Here is a 24,285-nt window from a genome sequence, read left to right on the forward strand (position 1 = left end):
GTGTGAGCTGATATCTCATTGTGGTTTTGATTCACATTTCTCTCATAATTAGTGATGCTGAGCACATCTTTTCATCTGCTTGTTGACAATTTGTATTTCATCTTTAGAGAATTGTCTATTCAAGTCCTTTGCCTATTTTTAATTTTGTTGTTGTTATTGAAATATAGGAGTTTTTTATACAATGTAGATAGTAACCCCTCATCAGAAGTACAATTTGCACAAATTTTCTCTCATTTCATAGGTTGTCTTTTCTCTCTGTTGATTGTTTCATTTGATGAATGAAAGTTTTAAAATTTGATGTGGTCCCATTTATCTGCTTTTTATTTTGTTGCTTGTGCTTTTGGTGTCATATAACAGAAATCATTGCCAAATTCAATGTCTCAAAGCTTTCCTCTATGTTTTCTTCTAGAAGTTTTATAGTTTTAGAGCTTATATTTATGTCTTTAATCCATTTTGAGTTTATATTTGTATATGGTATAAGGTAAAAGTTCAACTTCATTTGTTTGCATGTGGACATCCAGTTTTCCCCAGTGCCATTTGTTGAAAACAGTTTCTCATTTTCCCATTGTGTGAGCTTGGCAACTTGTCAAAGATTGTTTGGCCATACATGCATAGGTTTGTTTCTGGGCTCTCTGTTTTGTTCTATTGGTTTATATGTCTGTGTTTATGCCAGTACAGTACTGTCTTGATTACTGTTGTTTTGTAGTATGTTTTGAAGTCAGTGAGTGTGAGAAAACTTGGAGAAGTTTGTACATCTTTTTCAAGATTTTTTGGCTTTTTTAGGTCTTTTGAGAATCCATATGAATTTTAGGATTTTTTTTTTCTATTTCTACAAAAACATGCCATTGGAATTTTTATAGAGATTGCATTGAATCTGGTAGATCACTTTGAGTAGTATGGACATTTGAACAATATTACATCTTTTGATCTATGAACACAGGATATCTTCCCATTTCTTTGTATCTTTGATTTCTTGTATCTTTGATTTTGGCAGTGTTTTATAGTTTTTTGTGTACAAGTCTTTTGCCTCCTTGATTATGGTTATTTCTAAATATTTTATTCTTTTTGATGCTATTGTAAATGGAAATGTTTTCTTAATTCTTCTTCAGATTGGTTGTTAGCTATTGTTATTTTTAATAAGTTCCCTGTGTGTACTTGAAGATTGTTCTTGGTTATTCTGTTTATATGAGTTAGAATTTGACATTATGTATATCTTGAGTATGTTGTTCAAATCTTATCTTTACTAATTTTTCCCCTTCATCTGTCTTAGATTGAGGGAAGTGAATAAAGTACCCTATTTTTAGTGTGTTTTTGCAAATTTCTTCCCACATCTCTGGTTTTAAAGTTGTTGCTGTGTTATTTGGTATGTACATATTAATAGTTATTTCTTGGCCGGGCATGGTAGCTCATGTCTGTAATCCCAGCACTTTGGGAGATCAAGGAAGGAGGGTCACTTCAGCCCAGGGGTTGAAGACCAGCCTGGGCAATATAGTGAGACCTTATTTCTACTAATTAATTAATTAGCTGAGCATAGTGGCATGCACCTATGGTACCAGCTACTCGGGAGGCTGAGGCGGGAGGGTCACTTGAGCCTGGGAGGTGGAGGTTGCAGAGAGCTGAGCTCACACCACTGCACTCCAGCTTGGGTGACAGAGTAAGACTCTTTCTCAAAAGAAAAAAGTTATTATATCTTCACTAAATGTTATGATCCATAGTTCAGAATTGCTTCATTAATTTATCCTTTATATTATTTTTCTCTCTTTAGATCTTAATACAAAGTTAGAAGACAGGGATTGATTCACGTCTGGTCTTTGTATAATGTTCTCTCAATCTCTTTTCCCATTGATACCATTCTTTTTAAATCAGAGGTTTTCCTCATTAAGTCCTCTAGTTTCTAATAGACTCAATCAAGATTTGGCCCAGAGAACCACTTAATTAGTGAATTGTGATTTCAGTTAGACTTCTAGCTTTCTCATCATGATACTTTTTGGAAGTAAATAGGTTTTGGAAAGAATCTTTAAAACACCATCTGCATATATGACCGGTGCTTCTGTTCTCTGCAGAGACCAGAGCTGTAGCCATTTCTCTCTTCCTCTGCTGCATCCCACATTTGTGTATCTTTTGACAGATTGCATGATTGTTTACAATTCACCATGCCATACCCTAGGATCCACATCTAGATGGCTTTGCAAGAGCATCCTGTTAGAAGCAAACAGTCAAGCAGTTCTGGTCAATTATAACAAAGCACTCCAAACATGGCAAAAGTGTCCATTGAAGAGTGAGAGTGGAGGATGAGCATGAGGAGGCCATGGCCTGAGGAGGTGAGGTGACTGGGAGCATAGGACAGATCCATACCTGAGGTGTGCGTGATTCTGGCTGCCCTTTTGAGAGGCTGGTATAGAAGGAGCTTCCTGGCCTAACATCATCTCCCTGGCAGGTAATATGTTACTGTTGAATGAGACTATAATTATAGTGTAATGCTTTCCTTACAAATATAAATATAAGATGAAGTATTCATCCCTCTGAATGGTTACTTCCTGATAGCAGAATGGGTAAAATTTTAGATGATCCATCTCTTATTAATCCTACAGAGATTCATAGTGGAAAATAAATGAGACTTATTTATGCTTGCAAATCAAATTGCTGTAAAAGGTTATTTCAATAGACAGAGGCAAACTCATAATAAAATAATTTAGTAAAAATGGGAGCTAAGAGCATGTTTAATGGAACATGATTAGATTTAATTTTCTTACTATTTCCATCATTAAAGCTCCATTATCTTTTCTGAGACCTCATTTAGGCTTCCTGCCACACCGCAGCTCTGAGGCATTTCTGGGGAGCATATAGAAGCCTGTGAGTTCCATTAAAAAACAAAAATAGCTAATAGTACTCTGTTCTTTCATTTCTGCTGTTTGATATCAGTGTCTCACATTCAGAATTTCATATATTCCCTCTCCCACCCCATCTCCTGAAAGCCATAAATATCATTACCTAAGAGCTTTCACAAAGGAAGTTTGATTCTAAAGTTGAAAACAAAAGTAAGACTTATTGATGAATGTTTCTAAAGTGCAGAGGCTCAGAGGGTTCTTAAGAATGCATCTAGTTATCCCTTTGCCTTCAGGCATATCTACAGCTAAATCATATTTGTAGACAATAACAGAATCAGTAATAGTACTAACCTTTTATGTTTTGTAGCATTTGAGAAATAGGAGTAGTTAAGAATCCACACACTTTAAAAACTTCCAGAAAATATTTCCCCCTGGTTTATTGTAACTAGGGAGAGGGTGCTGGCCTTTCCAACCAGAGAGGTAGAGCCTACTTATTTTGGTTCAGTTTGAAGTCAATGCCCAGAGGCCAACAGGGCCAGGTGAAAGCAGAAAGCAAGGTGATGAAGGCCTCCTCAGAGATGAATTGAAGAGCTCCAGGAAGCTGGCAGCATAGGCTCTATGGGGCTGACCATGAGGCTGACGTACCTCTGCTTCTGCCTGCTCTATGCAGACATAATATAGGTGATATCTCTGATTTATAATGAGAGTGTATTTCTAGTTTGTTTTTAATCCCCCGAATTCAAAAGAAATTAATATCCTAGGTACTTATTAACCAAGTGTATTAGTCTGTTTTCACGTTGCTGATAAACACATACCCAAGACTGGGTAATTTATAAAGAAAAAGAGGTTTAACGAACTCACAGTTCCACGTGGCTGGGGAAGTCTCACAATCATGGCAGAAGGCGAAAGACACGTCTTACGTGACAGCAGACAAGGGAGAATCAGAGGACCAAAGGAAAGCAGTTTCCCCTTATAAAACCTTCAGATCTTATGAGACGTATTCACTACTATGAGAACAGTATGGGGAAATTACCCCCGTGATTCAGTTATCTCCCACTGGGTCCCTCCCACAACACATGGGAATTATGGGTACTACAATTCAAGATGAGATTTGGGTGGGGACACAGCTAAATCCTGTCACCAAGATTAAGTGTTCATTGCAAAAGTTCTAGCCAGGTGCTCAGAGTAATAAGCCTCAGTGTGCCTTTGTCACTTCCCATTTCACTCAACTGCAAGACCTTTGTCTCATCTCATCTGTGCAGCCACAGTCTTTGCTCCTCTCCAAGTTCATGACCTTTCTGAGTCTGCTGGTTCTTCTGGCCCAGATCATTTGTATCTCCTTCCTAAAACCTCTCAGCTCACTCTGGCCTCTCTCCTGGTATGCCTTGATTAGCACATGGCACTACTCCTTAGCCTGTTGTGTTTGTCTGACCTACCATGCCCTGGATGGGAAACTCCCAAATGGCTCATGTCTGGGTGTAGGTTTGGGACCGGTGTAAGGACCTGGGGTGGGCCTGGCCTAGCCTGCTGTTCATATAGATTGTAAAAGAAATGACATTCAATTGTGTGCAGTGGAGAATTTTTTTTAACTTTTTTCAAAATAGTCTATTTTCTGTGATACAAGGATGTTAGCAGGGAAGACTACTCAAAATGATGAAAAACCAACAAATTGTTCACATATTATTTTGTAAAGGGTTTATTGTAGATCAATGTGTATATATGTTTGTGTGTTAAATGTATACAAATTCTCATAAAACCTCTTATTTTTATGTTGGAGCTTAGCTATAATCCATTAATTGTGTCCAAATCGGTCCTCTGTTTTTTCCATTCTATATGGCAAAACCCTGTGATTGAGAAGGTAAACGTACTCTCTACCTGCCTCCCCACCCACCTACCCTGGCCAATATTTGTGTGATGAAGTTGGACTTTATGGTAACTTAGCTAGATTCTGGTATATAGGATTCCTTGGGGACTGAAGAAAGGTAGGCTTCTGAGGATTTTTTTTTCTTGCTATATGTTACAATTTTATATTGTTCTTGGGTTGATTAGTGTATATTCTGGGAAAGGGTGAATGGGGGATGCCAGTCTTGTGCTAAAACTTGTATTTGAATGATCTTTGCCTTAATCCACAAATAAAACTGACATTGTGCAGAACTGTTTTGTTTGAATGTAGTCATAAAGCTTAGGAATTGTTAAAATTTGACATTATTTAACCTCTGATTCAAATATTCTCCCTATGTGGTCTTTCCTGGGAGTAATTTGGAAAAATACAGCATTGGGTTTAGCATCAAAGAATGTTAGGGCAGAAAAGGGCCTTGGAGGTTAGCTTGAGTCTTCAGAAGATCACTTCTCTCCCGGCATCCATGCGTGCATCTGGAGGCTGCAGTGTCCTTCCCTGCTGCTTGCTTCTGGGTCGTGCTCCCAGCTGTGCACCTGGATGAGGCAGCTGATGCACAGTGATGCAACTGGCTGCTCTAGTTGCTATAAGGACAGGGCTTGTCACCTGTATGGTTTTAAACAACATGTTTCCACCTACCTAAATTTTTACCTCTTTTTCTGTCCTTAATGGATCCGGTGACAATGATTTGGATGCCGTGGTTCAGAGTCATTGCTGTTGGCATTTTTCTCTCTGGGGGTGTCCCTAGCCCTGGTGTAGTAGAGCCTACATTGTGTTGAACTACAGAGTATGGGGAAATGGAACTATCCAAATTTCAATATGTAGATGATTTCTTGTGCCTCCCAAACAGGTTTTTTTAAAAAAAAAAATAATAATAATAATAATTGGTTTAACTTGTTATTTGTGCCCTGAGAGATAAGATTCTAAGATTATCTAATAGGATTGGCTAATAATGAAATCAGAATGGTGCAGAATGATGTATGGATGTTCCTGAAGCTCAGGGACATCTCCTAAAGACCAGCACCCGCTCTGTGCTCAACCCCTATAAATACAGGCTCATGACAGCCGCTTGTCCGTTGTCATGCACACCAGCAGGAGGATTCTGTACCAGCCAGTCAGCCTGAGGGGATGGCACATCTAGTCATTAGCAGCTAATCGAAATTCACATGCAAAAGAGGCTGTGACACCATTACTCTGTGTACTCTGAGTGGGTGGCCAGGTGGGTGTATGGCAACAAGAAAGCAGTCCTCACACATGTGCTCCATGAGTCGAGAAATGCCTTGAAGTGCCTGGAGTTAGAGTGAAAGGGAAAGATTGCACTTGCTTTTCTGCTCCCTGTCTTTGGGTAATGGCATGCCAGCAAAACACAAGTGCAGCAACAGAGCTGCTCTGTCTGTGCACCTCTCTCCAACATGTGGGTCAGCAGATCTTTTGACTCACTCTTAGCAAAAAATATCAGTTCCAGATTGAAGTGAATAGCTACCTTGTGATGGGGAGGCCTTTGGAGCTAGCATCTGTGGAACTGGCATTGTATTCTGAGCTTAGCCCCATTGGACTCAGTTTTCTTCATGGGTAAAGCCATCTGTTCCTCCTTCCTTCCTTCCTTCCCATCCTCCCTTTCTCCCTATCCTTTCTCACTTTCACCTTTCCTCTGTCCCTTCATTCTTAGCACTCATTTTGATTTCTGGTTTTCTCTTTCATTTTCATGAGGAAAATTTAATCAAGCCATTTCGACATATAAACCCTTAAAGCTGAAGCTCATTTATTGGAATACAGTGGTTAAAAATATGAAAATGCCAAGCCTTCCCTTTCCCTCTTTCCCGTTTCCTCATTCCATTGTTCAAAGGGCTTCTTGTGGACTTGTACAGCTGGTGCTTTGATGCAGAAACAGTGGACATGACAAATAGTACTTCTCAGATGAGTCTTAAACACTCAGCATATAGCCAAGAACCCCATAAGTATTTGTCCCAGAATAGATACTGAAGAAGAGTGTTGGGTTGCGCCTGATTTCTCAAGTCCCTTAGGGAAACTCTCAACCTAGCTTGACTGAAGAAATTAAGCTCTCAAGAGTTCCTTTCTGGACTTTGGAAATTGAGACTGGCCAATATATGGTCACTTTCTCCCTTGGTCAAGTTGGCCAGTCTCTTGACTTCTAGAATTTCCTTATTATTCCTGCTTGTCCAGCACATACCATACTTATGTGTAGGGTCTGTGGGTTTATTAGTCCCTTCTTCCAAACCTTTTCCCACCACAAGACTCCTTGATTGACACTTCCTGTGATTCTTTAGCACAACATTTTGGACCCACATTTATTAATTTATTCACCTACATTAATACTGCTCACTTTATGCTTATATCTAGAGTTTCTTCTAATTCCAGTTAATAAAAATATGCCAGTAAAGACACAAAAGATTATCTGAGAGGTGAAAAATTCCTGGAATCATTTTATCCTGTTGCAACCATTAATTCTTCAAGATGGTATAGCGTGTGTCATTATGTGGCCAAAAATGAGCTTATTGAATGTTCCAAAGTGATTAAACAAATGTATTGGTTATTATCTAAGTAGAGTCTAAGAAAAGGTAAGCTGATTGCCTTCGGTTGTGGAAATTGGCAACAGAAATGTGATCATGCGAAAAATACCAAGTGCAGCAAATTCCAGGGTGAGTGTCAAAGATCCAGGTTGCCTTTTGCTGCTGATTTTTAAACATATCGTAAACATATATGCTTGCAGTTCTAACTTACTTACTTAGAATATTCTATTGGAGAAAGGTGCTCTTGGGTTAAAATTTCACCTCTGACTGTAAGATGACTATCACCTCTTTAGAGATAGCCTTCTGCTGCAAAAACGGAAAAATTCTATTAGATCCAAAAAGTATTTCTGGCCTGAGGGTCAGCATGCATTATATTGGGGTATTCTCATTTGCTCCAGAATAGCCTATTCATCACTTGCTGTTCAGGAGTGAGAGCTGACCTACCAAAGAAGGTGTTAAGGGCAACCAAATGTGCAGCTCCAGGGAGCAGTGTTTACAGTGTTACTCCAGTGTGGGCAAAAAATTTATCTGTTTTAAAGTTATATCCTTGAACCTCTTCTTGGCCTTTTGGCTGAGATCAAATATAAAATTACACCTTTGACTCTATAAGCCCTGATGTGATTTTTAGGTAAATAATTGTGAGATAATGGGAAAGGAAGATGCAATTTTAAGCCCTGACCCTCCTCTTTATATTCCTTTCTCAGAGATTCAATTTCTTTGTCTTTAAAATTCAAGGATTGAAAAACAATTGAACTCATGGAGCTAGAGAATAGAAGGGTGGTTACCCGAGGCTGGGAAGGGTAGTGGGAGGTTAGAGGGGAGGTGGGGATGGTTAATGGGGGCAGAGAAGAATGGATAAGACCTAGTATTTGATAACACAACAGGGTGAGTATAGTCAATAATGATTGTACATTTTAAAATAAGAGTATAATTGGATTATTTGTGACACAAAGGATACATGCTTGAGGTGATGGATACCCCCATTTCCCCTGATGTGATTATTATGCATTACATGCCTGTATCAAAACATCTTGTATGTTCCATAAATATATACACCTCTTATGTATTCATAAAAATTAAAAATTAAAAAATTAAAGGATTGAACTAGAAAAGTGTGTAAGATTCTTCCAAGGTCTAGTAGCTTATTTTCTTGCTTTGCTTTAGGCTTTCCAGCTGCTTTGGGGCAGGCCAAGGCTTAGAACTGGGCTTGGCCCAGTGTTTTTTTCTGCTCTATCACACTGTACTTTTACATTCTTTAAAACTTCAGCTTTAAATAAACTTCCAGTCAATTCCCACTGAAATATTTTTTCCTGCAGGATTTACTAATACCTCTTAGAAACTGGAACTGTGAGTACCAACATTTGGTAAACTCCCATTAGGAAAAATTTGCACACTCCCACAGTAAAAGACAACTCTAATTGAAAACTGCCTTGTGATAATTGTGTGTAATTAGTCTTTCCATTCATTTTCACTGTGACATTTTCTTTTTTTATTTTATTTTATTATTATTATACTTTATGTTTTAGGGTACATGTGCACAATGTGCAGGTTAGTTACATATGTATACATGTGCCATGCTGGTGTGCTGCACCCATTAACTCGTCATTTAGCATTAGGTATATCTCCTAAAGCTATCCCTCCCCCCTCCCCCTACCCCACAACAGTCCCCAGAGTGTGATGTTCCCCTTCCTGTGTCCATGTGTTCTCATTGTTCGATTCCCACCTATGAGTGAGAATATGTGGTGTTTGGTTTTTTGTCCTTGCGATAGTTTACTGAGAATGATGATTTCCAGTTTCATCCATGTCCCTACAAAGGACATGAACTCATCATTTTTTATGGCTGCATAGTATTCCATGGTGTATATGTGCCACATTTTCTTAATCCAGTCTATCATTGTTGGACATTTGGGTTGGTTCCAAGTCTCTGCTATTGTGAATAGAGCCACAATAAACATACGTGTGCATGTGTCTTTATAGCAGCATGATTTATAATCCTTTGGGTATATACCCAGTAATGGGATGGCTGGGTCACATGGTATTTCTAGTTCTAGATCCCTGAGGAATCGCCACACTGACTTCCACAATGGTTCAACTAGTTTACAGTCCCACCAACATGAAGCATTTGCACTGGAATGGAAAACATATACTCCTAAAATTCTGAAACACATTTTAATGAAACACAATTTTAATGGGATTTTCTGTAAACGATAACTGCTCACAAACATAAAGTGTTCCATCCGAAAGAAAGAAAATGTCACAGTGCCACCAACTTTTACACTTTTACACTGTTGGTGGCACTGTGACATTTTCTTTCTTTCGGATGGGACTCTTTATGTTTGTGAGCAGTTATCTTTTACAGAAAATCCCATTAAAATTGTGTTTCATTAAAATGTGTTTCAGAATTTTAGGAGTATATGTTTTCCATGCCAGTGCAAATGCTTCATGAGTGCTTGACCAGTGTTTAGCATGTGAGAGATTTTGTGTATTTTACTTAAAATAAAAAATCTGAATTTATCACTTTTTGCAAACATTATTCAAAAGTGAATATAAACTGAAAGCATTTTGGGAAAGGCCTTTTTTATCCTTTTGTAGTTCTACTTCCCACCATTACATAGCAAATTTTAGGTGCTCAATAAATGTTTATCAATTGCTTAACTGAAGGCAGTTTCTAGTCACTGACTAGTTAATTTCTAGAAGGAGGCTCTCACACCGACTGTGCCTTCTGCAGCTGTATTTACCCAAGCAACTTTGAGCAGGATTGTTTTTTCATTAATTTTTCAGAGACCACGGTGTACCAGAGACTGCACATAGGCACAGGGGACGCTATTAAAAGTCCCAGTCCTGCCCTCAAGGCACTCAGCATTGGGTGAGGGCTGGGATTAACCAATAGTTACTGTATACTTGGTGGCCACAGCGATGCAGGTAGGCACAGGAAAGTGAGGAAAACACTATTCAACCCAAGGCAGCCTTCCCCACAGACACCAGCTTCAGGAAACAACATCTGGCCTGAATTTTTAAGAGTGATATTAGTTTGCTAGGACTTTGTTATTGTTATTTTTATTGCTATTTTTACTTTTCGACAGTGGCAGGGATGTGAGGAGAAGGCTGAAGGAGTTGTGTGTCTGGATGTGTTCTATTTTTTCATTTGTCCTCCCTACTTTGGGCTGGTCATTAGCTCAGATAGTGTGTTGTGTGGCAGATTGGCCTCTCTTTCAACACTACAGGCAGATACATAAAAGGGGCACAGTCCATCCCCAGGGAGCTGGTCCTGGCAGCTTCCCTTTGGCTCCACTGCCAGGGTTCTCCTGCCTGAGCAGCATTGGCTCTGGCCCACTGCTCCTGCCTCGAGGCATAGGGCCACGTTGAGAGGCAAGAGGATGGAAGCTTCCTGCTAAAGCCTAAATAACATGAAAGGGTAGGGCTAGGAAAGCCAAGTGACACAATTAACCTGCCAGAAGGGCATTCGCAGTGCATTGCCATTGGTGTTGAATGAGGACTGGAATTCTAAAGACAAGCTCAGCATACTGATTGGCAAATGATACCAGATGATCCAAATACTCCCTCCTGTGCCAGCTGGAATGTATCACTAATCATAACTTGTATTTGCTACTGCTAGAGGGCCTCTACTGTATCTGTCAGTCAAATTTAAAAATAATTTTAAGTTGCCTTCTCTCATGTTTTTGATCAGAAAGGTGGAGGAAGCCTTCAAATGATGATGCCCCATATAAAAGAAGGGGCTTAAATCTATACCTCCAGACTCCTGGGGTGAGAGCACCATACATTTTTGGCTACCGAGGGGAGAAAAACATGCTTCAGTGTTCTCCCTCTGCCTCCTCGGCCCCTGTCAGAGCCTGCTCAACCCCTAGAAGCCCCGACCACGTTGGCAGAAGGGCTGTTTACCTGCTGCACAACTAGCAGAGCAAATGCGCAGGGGCAGTTACCCCAACACCTTCATCCTACCCCAAACATTCCCCCTATGGACCCCTAAATCCTGGTCTTTCTTCCTAGGAAATCCATATACGTATTTATGAGGTAAATGACTGAATTAATTTTAAATTAGCCTGTGCCCTTTCAGTTTAATTCAACTTGTTCCCTTCCCTGTTTCTCACCCTCAGGGGTCAGTATTTGGTACAAAAAGCCATGAGAATGTTTCCCATATCATAATGCCGGATTGAAAGCACTGGATTAACAACATCCCTGCATCTGCTGTCCGACGATTTTTGTGGCTTCCCCCATTTTCAGGGGTTTAAATCCAACCAGGGCTGTGGTAGCAATGACCTTGGGCCTATTGTAAACCAGTGTTCCCTGCATTGGCCTACAGCCTTCCAGATTTAAGCCCCACAGCTGGAGACAGAGTCTCTGCCACTTTAGAAAGAGGAGTCTGGGGCCTGGCGCAGTGGCTCACACCTGTAATCCCAGCACTTTGGGAGGCCAAGGCAGGTAGATTATGAGATCAGGAGATTGAGACCATCCTGGCTAACATGGTGAAACCCCGTCTCTACTAGAAAAAAATACAAAAAATTAGCCGGGCGTGGTGGCAGGTAACTGTAGTCCCAGCTACTCGGGAGGCTGAGGCAGGAGAATGGCATGAACCCGGGAGGCGGAGCTTGCCGTGAGCCAAGATCGTGCCACTGCACTCCAGCCTGGGCGGCAGAGCAAGACTCTGTCTCAAAAAAAAAAAAAAAAAAAAAAAAAAAAAAAAAAAAAAGAGGACTCTGGTAGCAGTAGTGGAGGTGAAGCTGGAAGTAGAGACACCCATTAGGAGACTGTGGTCCCTGCTAAGGATGCCAGTTGCCTGATGTTAGGTAAGTGGGAATGGAGAGCAGAGGATAGATGCAAGAGGGGCTCAAGGGAGGTTCGAGGGGACTTTGTGGCTGACTAGATGAGGGAGACAATAGGGAGGTAGTAGTCCTGATGATTCTAAGGTTTGTGGCTGGTGGCTGGGCAAGCTGTGGGACCTCCAATTGAAAGAGGAAACAGAAAGGAAAGTGTGAAGGCAAAGGGAGATGAACTCAATTTAGATTCCATTGAGTTTTTGTTTGTTTGTTTGTTTGAGACGGAGTTTCGCTCTTGTTGCCCAGGCTGCAGTGCAATGGCTCAATCTCGGCTCACGGCAACCTCTGCCTTTTGAGGTCAAGCAATTCTCCTGCCTCAGCCTCCCGAGTAGCTGGGATTATAGGCATGCACCACCACGCCTGGCTAATTTTGTGTTATTAGTAGAGATGGGGTTTCAGCATGTTGACCAGGCTGGGTTAAGCTGCCTGTGACACAGCCTTGTGAAAAATCATCAGTAATATGGAAATGTGTCCTCTTCCCCTCAAACATATTTATTTCACTTGAATACTCTGAAGACTTTTCTGAGCTTGGGTCTCAGAGCTCTAGGAATCTAGCCAGGTAGGAGAATGTTTGTGACAGAAAGTGACTGGATGCACCACTACATCCCAGAGCAGCACTTTGGAGCCATTGTACATGGAGTGCATGGTAGACTACCATTCTCTAGAGCAACAGTAAATTTGTTTTCTGAAATGTAGTTTAAGTGTGTGTTGAATAGGATGTGCTATGTATTTTTAAGAAATTGTAGATGCTGCGTGCCCAACACGTGTGTGTGCTTTGCTCTTCATTCTCTCTGTGGTTTCTCATCCCTACGATTAGTTGTGGTCTTTTAATTAGCTGTTAATTCGTTGTTAAATTCTGGCCTGAACCAAAGGCAAAAGAGAGTGACCATGGTTCACTGTTACTTTTAGTTGTTAAAGGTATTTTCTACCTTGACTATTTAGATCCTTACCAAACTTTTAATCCAGACATCTGAAGTCTTCCAGTGGCATTTACATTGTCAAATATCACAGTAAAATAGAATGCCCTGTCTACAGTGAAACTGCTTTGGAAAGGCTAGTCATTTTTTACTAGTGTTTCCTTGCTGTGCCCTTGGTATTTCAGAGCTGTCGTCTTTAAGCACTGAAGCAATTAGTTTTGAGAAGGCTGATTCTTCAGGGTCCAGTGCTCTCCTGCCTTTCATTTGCTGAAACTGTACATTTTAATGCAGTTGTTTCATCTATGTTGCCAAACACTAGAATTTTGCTGCTTCAATTCTAATAATCTCTACTGGCAAGTGCTGTGTTTTATTAGAGCCATCGAGTGTTTATTAAATGTCTATGCACTGTGGTGTTAGGCACATAAATTAGGTCAGCTGGGCTTATGGGTTATGGATGAAGGAGTTAAATATTTTCGTCATAATCTCAAAGTGTAGTGGGATTGCCTTTTCTGGGCTCTCAATGATGCCATCTTCTGTGAGTCGTTTCCTCTTTTCTCCATCAGCCAGTGCGAACACAAGTGTCTGAATAATGTGGCTATTAATAGTGGCCCTAGTATGTATTTTTATTTTGGGCAATATGCTCATTCTTTCCTTTCCTGTAATTGCCTAATACCCATATCATGCTTCTTGGGTTATATATCTTTTTTTTTGAGATGGAATCTCGCTCTGTCGCCCAGGCTGGAGTGCAGTGGCGCAATCTCGGCCCATTGCAAGCTCCGCCTCCTGGGTTCATGCCATTCTTCTGCCTCAGCCTCTTGAGTAGCTGGGACTACAGGCACCCGCCACCACGATGGGCCAATTTTTTTTTTTGTATTTTTAGTAGAGACAGGGTTTCACCGTGTTAGCCAGGATGGTCTCAATCTCCTGACCTTGTGATCTGCCTGCCTCGGCCTCCCAAAGTGCTGGGATTACAGGCGTGTGGGTTATACATCTTACAATGTAGTGAAAAACATTGAGGGCTCTTTTGAAGCTAGAAGATCGCAGTGGTGGGAGGAGGGGACAGGGAACACTGTGGAATGAAAGGGAGGATAAGCATCACCATTACAGCCCCATATTAGTATTTCTCAGATTTTCACCACCACCTACTCTGGGCTTCTTTCAGTTCCTCCCAGGTAACACTGTGGGTCCACAGGTGGTGTTGGTTAACCTGGAGTGTGCTCACTGGCCTGGGTGACCCTGGCACTCTGTCCTCCTCTGATCACTAGGCAATGCTTCATGGTGATTAGGGGCAAGGTTTCTGCCATCCCATAGACCAAATCCCAGCTTCACCAATGAAGAGTTTGGCAAGTTACACTTGACTTCACTAACCTCAATTCTTACTGATAAAAATAGTAGAATGATAGCCCCTTCCAGGTTTTTGTAAAGGTTGAATGAGATGATGTAGATGAAGTGGAGTACAGGACATGGCACATAGTAAGTTCTCAATACATTATCAGTGCTGTCTTGCCCCAGCTCGGGCCCATGTGGCAGCTCTGCTTATAACTGGGCCCCTGACCCTGTCCCAAAGGCCTTGTTGCAGGTCTTCACCTGCTTTCATCTCTCCTTGCGTGTATCAGGGCACCAAAAGTGTAGACTCCTTGTTTATTAATGAGCTGTGAGGATTGAAAAAATATGTGCATCAAGATTTTACCTAATCTCCTGTATTGCCCTTTTACCCTGGGATTCAGTCTTAAATTTGGAGAAGCTGGAGGGGCTCTCCCAGAGGAGCGTCTGATGATGAAATAGTCTTTAGTCAGAATCATCCCTCCCCTCCAACTCTGACCTGTGGTCTTTGAACGAAACATGTGTGCCCTTGTCTCTTTCCATCAGTCTTCCAGTTATGCCCAAGAAGAAATCGAGCCCCACATGTTTACTCTCATGTTTTCTCTTTTCATATATTTCTCTCCTCTGACTTAAAGAGGCAAATGTAATGTTTTTCAACGCACAGTTTACCCCCGTAAGCTAATATGATTGTGAACAAGAAAAAAACCTTATTAAAGTTGCTAAGATAAATGAAATAGCACAGTTTGATACAAGTTAATAGAAGTATGCTTAATTCACATTTACACCTGCTCAACTGCCCTTTGCATGGATTTAGCATTCTTTCTGGGGAAATGATGCTCTAGGCCAGAGCAGTAGCTATCTTATTTCACCTAGAGAACCATGTCATCATCTTGAGCAGAAGCAATTACTGTGCTCCAAGGTCTCCCTCCGCTGTACTATGCAAGAAGTCATATATATCTATAAGAGGGAAGAGCAAGTAAAGATAATTCTGTAACATAATTTTTATAAAGCCTTCACTTTATTCTGAGCAAAGTTCATGATCTATGGATAGTTTATAAACCAACAAAGACAATAAAGAAAACAGTGTTTTTAATAATGTCTAAAATAGAAATGGAACAGTTTCCTCCAGACTGGTTATGGGATTATTCATCTCTTTTTTTATTCTGTGCATCAAATATTTTTTTCCTAAGTACTCCTAGTAATAATGTTAGTGGGGAAGTTTGATAATCAGAGTGTACCTTAGTTTTATACCCTTCTGCAGATTTAGTAGTGGGGCAGGCAGAGGCCTTTATTCTGCAGTGACTCTGGGATCTCCAGGCAGGGGGTCCTGGGACCTGATTGGCTGGGATCTGATTCTGTGTTTTTAGCGTCCAGGGTGAGTTAGCCTTTGTATTGAAGGAAGTACCTATATCAACAAGTGGCACTCACTCATGAGTACAGGAAAAGCTGGAGTATTGGCTTCAGAATGAGCAAAGTAGTTGCCAAGGGTATTATAGAAAATGTGCATTTAGTTACAAAAATGTGTATCTGAAAGAAACAATAGATTTATTTCTAGTAAGACTGACCTATATTTGCTGACAGATGGGTCTTTGAACAAGGAGCAGTATGTGTCATTTTACCAAATGGGACCAAAAATAAAAGATTTATTAGCTCCACTTTCTTCACAAGAACAGATTTTCTATGTATCGTTGGTTACTTTATCACGAGTAACATGTAGTGTCATCTTGGTGCTTATTAATCACCCTTTCCTTCCAACCAACTGTAAGAATAATTAGATGAAATTGGTGGCAGACCATCACTTCCACATTAATCTTCTTAAGCTGGTGTCAGTGAAACATTCAAACATTAACGTTCACTGCAAAAGTGCTCTTAAGCGTGTGTTTCTGAAGTTCAAAATTTTTAGACGTCAGTATTTGGAAAGCAAACACTTTGTCTTGTGTTAAACAACGGCATACATGGCAAAACCCATATGAAATCAAGTGGCTCTCATCAGTGGGAGGTACAAGTCTGCTGAGAAAGCAGTTTCAGAGTCAGATGCAGTGTGGGTATTTTTCTAAGCCTTGGAAACCACGTGTCCAATCAAGAGGTTCCTGGATTCTCTGCTTCATGTTCTCACTCTGATACGCAGGCCATTAGAAGCCTCACCATCTAGAAGGTCATGGGGCAGAGAAAAAGATAGGATGATGACGCTGTCACTGGCTCTTAATGCTTCTGCCCATGTGAGTTTAATTGGCCAAAGCAAGTATCATTTTCATCACTAGTGTCATTTTCCAAGCAGGCGGGGAAATGCCATTCTATGGTATACCTAGGAGAGAGAAGTGGGAAATTCGTTAGTCATTCATAATGACTAAGTCAAAAAAAATGTAGGGTAGTCATTAAAATGGAAAGCTGGTTCCTTGAAAAGTCTGACAGCATAGATAAAGCTTTGGTGAGTCTGATCAACAAGAGAGAGGACACGGTGTAAAAGGCAATATAAATAGGGTCCAGGGAAATTCTGTGAAGGTGTAATAGAATGCTTTGTAGGATTTTGTTACAATATGTTTGAAAATTTGGACGTTGTAGATGGTTTTCTAGGAAAATAGAAATAACCAAATTGGGTCAAGATGTTGTAGATGCCTGAGTAGAAGTGTTTTGTTTTTCAGTTTTTTTTAAGATCCACTGGTATGATACTGTGAAGTATATATTTGATCTTCACCCCTGTTTCCTAGCATGCAACTCCTAAAATCCTCAGAAACTCTGTCTTCAGGTGCTGTCTTTTTGTATGCTAATGAGTTGATGGCTGGCATCCCCTAGGGTAGCTTCAGGATGGTGGCTTGTCACCTGAAAGACCAAGGCAACATTAGAGGGCTGAAAACTTTCAGTCCCAATCTCCACCCTCTCGGGAGGGGAGAGGGGCTGAGGTTAAGTTGATCACTCATGGCCAGTGATATAATCAGTCTTGCCTACATAACAAAGCTTCCATAAAAACCCCAAAGGACCTATAACAGAACCCCGAAGTTCAGAGAACTTCCAGATAGCTGAATATGTACAGGTTGCTGGAGGGTGGTGTGCCCGGGGAAGACACAGAAGCTCCACAGCTCTTCCCCCATACCTTGCACTGTGCATCTCTCCATCCACGTCTTTTGTAATATCCTTTATAGTAAAATGGTAAACGTGTTTTCCTGAGTTCTGTAAGCCACTCTAGTAAATTAATTGAAGCCGAAGAGGCAGTCATCGGAAACCCAACTTGATGCTGGTGGGTCAGAAGTTCCAGAGGCCCAGACTTGCGATGAGTGTCTGAAGTGGGAAGGAGAGTGTAGCCTTGTGGGACTGAGCCCTCGCCCTATGGGGTCTGATACTATTTCCTGGTAGATTGTGTGGAGTTGAAGTAGAGAACGCTCAGCTTGTGTCAGCTGCAGAATCGATTGCTTGCTTCGTGTGTGGGGGAAATCCCCACACATTTGGTCACAGAAGTCTCCTGTGTTGATTATTACTGAGTGAGAGAAGAGAAAAAGCACTTTTGAGTTTCTGTGTGTTTTTCCACACAACTGGTAGAAATGTATGGAGGCTAGCTAGTTGCTTGTATGAGTGAGTTCTGCCAGATCTCCTAGAAACACATATTAGATGCACAATAAATATTTTTGGAATAAAATGGATGGACAAGGTTAGCATGAGATTGATAGTAAAATCAGAAGAGGGTGTCACTCATAAGTCAGTATCACTTATGAACATAGATGCAACAATCCTAAAAAAACTTAGCTGACAGAGTCTAGAAGTATATTAAGAGAATAAACACATGTCGTCTACTTCAAATCTTTGCTCAGATGTCATTTTCTGAAGGAGCTATACTTTGCTTGCTCTAGCATTGCAGCTTCCCCTGCAGCACTCCCAAGCCACCTTATCCTGTTCTCTATTTTCTCTCATAGCGTATAACACCTTCTAACATGTCTTATAATTATTTGTTATTTATTGTCTTCTTCTCCTGGTACAAGGTAAACACCATAAGGGCAGGGCTTTTTTCTGTTTTGTTCACTGATGTAAGCCAACTACCTGGAATAGTTGGCACTTAGTATTTGTTGCAAAAATGAATAATCCTGAATGTAAAATAGGATCCTTGATTAAATTCTGGAACAGAAAAGGCCATCGGAGGAAAACTGGTGCCACTTGAATAGTCTGTAGCTGAGTTGTTAGTATCAGTGTAAATTTCGTAGTTTTGATAAATACAACACGGTTAGGGTAAGATGTTAACATGAGGGAAAACTGGGTGATGGGTATATGGAAGATCTCTGTACTATCTTTGAAACTCTTCTATAAAGCTAAAGTTATTTCAAAAGAAAAGCTTATTAAAATTAATTAAGAGATACCAAGAGGCTTCAGCATTTAAAAAGTAAAATAAAATTTATGTTAAATGCCAGGCGTGGTGGCTCACGCCTGTAATCGCAGCACTTTGGGAGGCCGCGGCAGATGGATCACGAGGTCAAGAGATCAAGACCATCCTGGCCAACACAGTCAAACCCTGTCTCTACTAAAAATACAAAAAACAAAACAAAACAAAAAATTAGCTGGGTATGATGGCGCATGCCTGTAGTCCCACCTACTCAAGGAGGCTGAGGCAGGAGAATCGCTTGAACCCGGGAGGTGGAGGTTCAGTGAGCCAAGGTCGCACCACTGCACTCCAGCCTGGCGACAGAGCGAGACTCCATCTAAAAAAACAAAACAAAACAAAACAAAATCTGTTAAATGACACCTTCTCAATGAGTCTTAGCCTGAGCACCCTATTTCAAATCATATGCAGCCCCACTGCTGCCCTCCCAACCTTGCTTCCCTGCTCTGCTTTTTTCTTTTTTGCCAGAGTACTTGCTATCTTCTAATACATTATACGGTTCACTTATTTATTATGCTTTTTGTTGTCTATTTATGTGAGGATAGGGGACTTTGTTCACTAGCATACCTCAAGTGCCTACTACAGTGCCTGGTACAAAATAGCTATACGTTAAAAAACAACCCAACAGCAAACCATATGTTTCTCTGTGGGTGAGGGGTGGAGAAAATGAATATGAAAAGGTCTAGATCAAGCCTACTAATTAATATGCTTGTTGCTTTTCGGGGTTGGACTAGTTATTAGCAGAATAGTCATGGTGAATGGGCGCAGGACTTAGAGCGGGGCAAGCTAGACTCCTAGGAGTCCTCACTCTCAGTGGGTACTTACAGGAACCTGAGAGTGAGGAGTACTACCTTACATTTTGCACCTTGTATGTCTCTCTTGCCTCATCCTAGTTCCAGACTGCAAAGACTGCCTCTTTATTTTTGAATTTTATGAAATTTAATAATTTCAATTATAATCTGTGTTAATTGCTTAATTTTAAAAAATATTCACAGCAATGAAAAAGGGAACAAAAGAAAAGCAAGTTGTTTGTAAGACCCTTTAAAAATTACAAAGAAATGATTCTGCCTTTAAAATGAGAAATTGCAACTAAAGAATAACTCATTTTCCATTCTCTTTAGGACCTAAGTTACTGCCTACTATATGATGCTAAGTGTTGAGGAAAGCAAAATTCACAATTCACTCTTTTAGGTCCAAATGTAGTTTATTGCACTAAAGCAGTAATAAATCAGATCAAATGTACTAAAGTGGGGAAAAATATCAGTACCAGCATAATATTGAAACTGCAGAAATGTTTACTTGAAGTAGTTTTCTTTTGTGATATCAAACTCATCTTCAAGCATGGTCTTCTGAGTTCTACATACTTGAATTCCTTTGTCACCCACCTAAAGCATGGAGGACCATGTGTTGTCTCTCAGCTCATGGGCAGGGGAGTCTGTGCTGCAGCACTGGTGACTGAGTGCTTTACCCTCCCTCCCAGCTCACTTAACTCACTGATGGGATTTGTCTTAACACAGAAGGATGTGCTTCATTAAAGTGCAAAAAGCTAATCATTTAACCTTGTGCAAAGAATGAAGCAGTGGAGATCATTTGCTCATTTGTCTTTATGATGATGTAATTGTATTTCTGTATTGTTATGATGGAAATTATGATCTATTGCAGGAACATCAGGAGAGCATTCTGGGTAATACCATGCAAAGTGTGATTGCATTACTCAACAATCTAGTTGCCTGCAAAGATTCGAATATGAAACTACTTTATGAGCAAGGTAAATGCTTCATAGAATTACTCTCTGATCAAGTTTTGCCTATTTGTAAGTTTCTTCATCTTATATAGCATGGAGTCTAGAAGTACCATTTAAAGTTGATGAGTCAAAATAGATAAGAATTTTTAAGTAATATTACTAGCAAAATTTGGAAGTGTGGGATGGTTTCTCTAAGTTAATTCATTCTCTTAATGGCATAAAGTCAATAGGCCCTGCTTAAAGATAACAAACCAAGAAATAGAAGTGTAATCATACTATTTAGACTGATTGCTATCTGTCTTCATTTGTTTTCTGTTGCTATAATGGAATACCTGAGACTGAGTAATTTAAAACAAAAAGAAATCTATTTTGTACAGTTCTAGATGCTGAGAAGTCCAAGATTGAGGGGCTGCATGTGGTGAGGGCCATCTTGCTGTTGGAGACTCTTCGCAGAGTCCAAAGGCAGTGTAGGGCATCACATGGTGAGGGGGCTGAACTTGCTAGCTCAGGTTTCTTTTCCTCCCCTTATGAAGTGACTAATATCCCATCCTAATGACCTCATCTAATCTTAATACTTCCCAGAGTTCTCACCTCTCAAATACCATACTTGGATTTCCCATCCTCTTAATGCCATTATAACAGGGATTAAGGGTCAGCATGAATTTTGGAGGGGACAAACATTTGAACCATAAGACTGCCAATCAAAATAAAAGCAGATATGACCAAAAGCACCTTGGAGAATGAGACTGGATGAGTTGACAGTGGTTTACTTTGTATCTTATGCATTTCTGTACTGTTACAATTCTAAAAATCATGTACAGTCATGCATTATGTAACTACAGCAATATGTTCTGAGATACACATCATTAGGCAGTTTTATCATTGTGTGAATACCATAGCGTCTACTTACACAAATCTAGATGGCATAGCCTACTATACACCTAGGCTGTATGGTATTTATTGCCTGTTGCCCCTAGGCTACAAACCTGTGCTCAATACTGTAGTCACTTTTAACACAGAGGTGTAAGTATTTGTATATTTAAACATAGAAGTGTCGTGTATTTAAACATAGAAGAGGTGTGGCAAACATATGATATACAAGATAAAACATGATACACGTGTATAGGGCACTTAATATGGATGGAGCTTGAAGGACTGAAAGTTGCCCTGAGGGAGTCAGTGACTGGGTGGTGAGTGAATGTGAAGGCCTAGGATGTTCCTGTACATTACTGTAGACTTTATAAACCCTGTACACTTAGGCTACACTCGATTTATAAAAAACAAATACTTTTCTGGCCGGGTGAAGTGGCTCACGCTTGTAATCCCAGCACTTTGGGAGGCCGAGGCTGGCAGATCACTTGAGGTCAGGAGCTCGAGACCAGCCTGGCCAACATGGTGAAACCCCATCTCTACTAAAAATACAAAAATTAGCCAGGTGTGGTGGCGGGCGACTGTAGTCCCAGCTACTTGGGAGGCTGAGTTAGGAGAATCTCTTGAAGTGGGGAGGTGGAGGTTGCAGTGAGCCGAGATTGCACCACTGCACTCCAGCCTAGGGGACAAGAGTGAGACACTGTCTCAAAAAAAAAAAAAAAAAAAAAAAAGAAGAAGAAGAAACGTCACTGTCTGACAGCTCTGAAGAGAGCAGTGGTTCTCCCAGCATAGCGTTTGAACTCTCAGAACAGACGGACTACCTCCTCAAGTGGGTTGCTGACCCCCTTGTAGCCTAACTGGGAGACACCTCCCAGAAGGGGCCGACAGACACCTCGTACAAGCAGGTACGCCTCTGGGATGAAGCTTCGAGATGAAGGATCGGGCAAAAATATTTGCTGTTCTGCAATATTTGCTGTTCTGCAGACTCCGCTGGTGATACCCAGGCAAACAGGGTCTGAAGTGGACCTCTAGCAAACTCCAACAGACCTGCAGCTGAGGGACCTGACTGTAAGAAGGAAACTTAACAAACAGAAAGGAATAGCATCAACATCAACAAAAAGGACATCTACACCAAAACCCTATCTGTAGGTCACCAATATCAAAGAACAAAGGTAGATAAAACCACAAAGATGGGGAGAAACCAGAGCAGAAAAGCTGAAAATTCTAAAAACCATAGCGCCTTTTCTCCTCCAAAGGATCGCAACTCCTCTCCAGCAACGGAGCAAAGCTGGATGGAGAATGACTTTGATAAGTTGACAGAAGTAGACTTCAAAAAGTCAGTAATAACAAACTTCTTTGAGCTACAGGAGCATGTTCTGACCCATCTCAAGGAAGCTAAAAACCTTGAAAACAGTTTAGATGAATGGCTAACTAGAATAAACAGTGTAGAGAAGACCTTAAATGACCTGAAGGAGGTGAAAACCATGGCACGAGAACTTCGTGACACATGCACAAGCTTCAATAGCCAATTCAATCAAGTGGAAGAAAGGGTACCAGTGATTGAAGGTCAAATTAATGAAATAAAGTGAGAAGACAAGTTTAGAGAAAAAAGAGTAAAAAGAAATGAACAAAGCCTCCAAGAAATATGGGACTATCTAAAAAGATCAAATCTACTTTTGGTTGGTGTACCTGAATGTGACGGGGAGAATGGAACCAAGTTGGAAAACACTCTTCAGTATATTATCCAGGAGAACTCCCCCAACCTAGCAAGGCAGGCCAGCATTCAAATTCAGGAAATACAGAGAACACCACAAAGATACTCTTTGAGAAGAGCAACCCCAAGACACATAATTGTCAGATTCACCAAGGTTGAAATGTAGGAAAAAATGTTAAGGGCAGCCAGAGAGAAAGGTCAGGTTACCCACAAAGGGAAGCCCAAAGACTAACAGCAGATCTTTTGGCAGAAACCCTACAAGCCAGAAGAGAGTAGGGGCTGATATTCAACATTCTTAAAGAAAAGAATTTTCAATCCAGAATTTCATATCCAGCCAAACTAAGCTTCATAAGTGAAGGAGAAATAAAATCCTTTACAGACAAGCAAATGCTGAGAGACTGTCACCACCAGGCTTGCCTTATAAGAGCTCCTAAAGGAAGCACTAAACATGGAAAGGAACAACCTGTAGCAGCCACTGCAAAAACATGCCAAATTGCAAACACCATCAATGCTATGAAGAAACTGCATCAATTAACGGGCAAAATAACCAGCTAACATCATAATGACAGGATCAGATTCACACATAACAGTATTAACCTTAAATGTAAATTGGCTAAATGTCCCAATTAAAAGACACAGACTGGCAAATTGGATAAAGAATCAGACCCAACAGTGTGCTGTATTCAGGAGACTCATCTCACATGCAGAGACACACATAGGCTCAACATAAAGGGATGGAGGAAGATTTACCAAGCAAATGGAAAGCAAAAAAAAAGCAGGGGTTGCAATCCTAGTCTCTGATAAAACAGAGTTTAAACCAACAAAGATCGAAAGAGACAAAGAAGGCTATTACATAATGGTAAAGGGTGATTAAACAAGAAGACCTATCGTAAATATGTATGCACCCAGTACAGGATCACCCAGATTCATAAAGCAAGTCCTTAGAGACCTACAAAGAGACTTAGACTCCCACACAATAATAATGGGAGACTTTAACTCCCCACCATCAATATTAGACAGATCAATGAAGCAGAAGGTTAACAAGGTTATCCAGGACTTGAACTCAGCTCTGCACCAAGTGGACCTAATAGACATCTACAGAACTCTCCACGCCAAATCAACAGGAAATACATTCTCCTCAGCCCCACATCACACTTATTCTAAAACTGACCACATAATTGGAAGTAAAGCACTCCTCAGCAAATGTAAAAGAACAGAAATCACAGTAAACTGTCTCTCAGACCACAGTGCAATAAAATTAGA

General features: G+C 40.6%; 1 protein-coding gene across 16 annotated transcripts in view; it reads left to right on the plus strand.

The window, feature by feature from the left end:
* ULK4 (unc-51 like kinase 4) overlaps positions 1-24,285 on the plus strand; it is a 727,378-nt gene that overhangs the window by 377,180 nt on the left and 325,913 nt on the right. For all 16 annotated transcript variants that reach the window (XM_054550402.2, XM_054550404.2, XM_054550405.2 and 13 more), the window contains 1 exon segment: positions 20,357-20,462. In XM_054550402.2, the coding sequence (XP_054406377.2) occupies positions 20,357-20,462 (106 nt within the window).

The sequence above is a fragment of the Pongo abelii genome, chromosome 2 (assembly GCF_028885655.2).
Source record: "Pongo abelii isolate AG06213 chromosome 2, NHGRI_mPonAbe1-v2.0_pri, whole genome shotgun sequence".
Lineage (NCBI taxonomy): Eukaryota > Metazoa > Chordata > Mammalia > Primates > Hominidae > Pongo > Pongo abelii.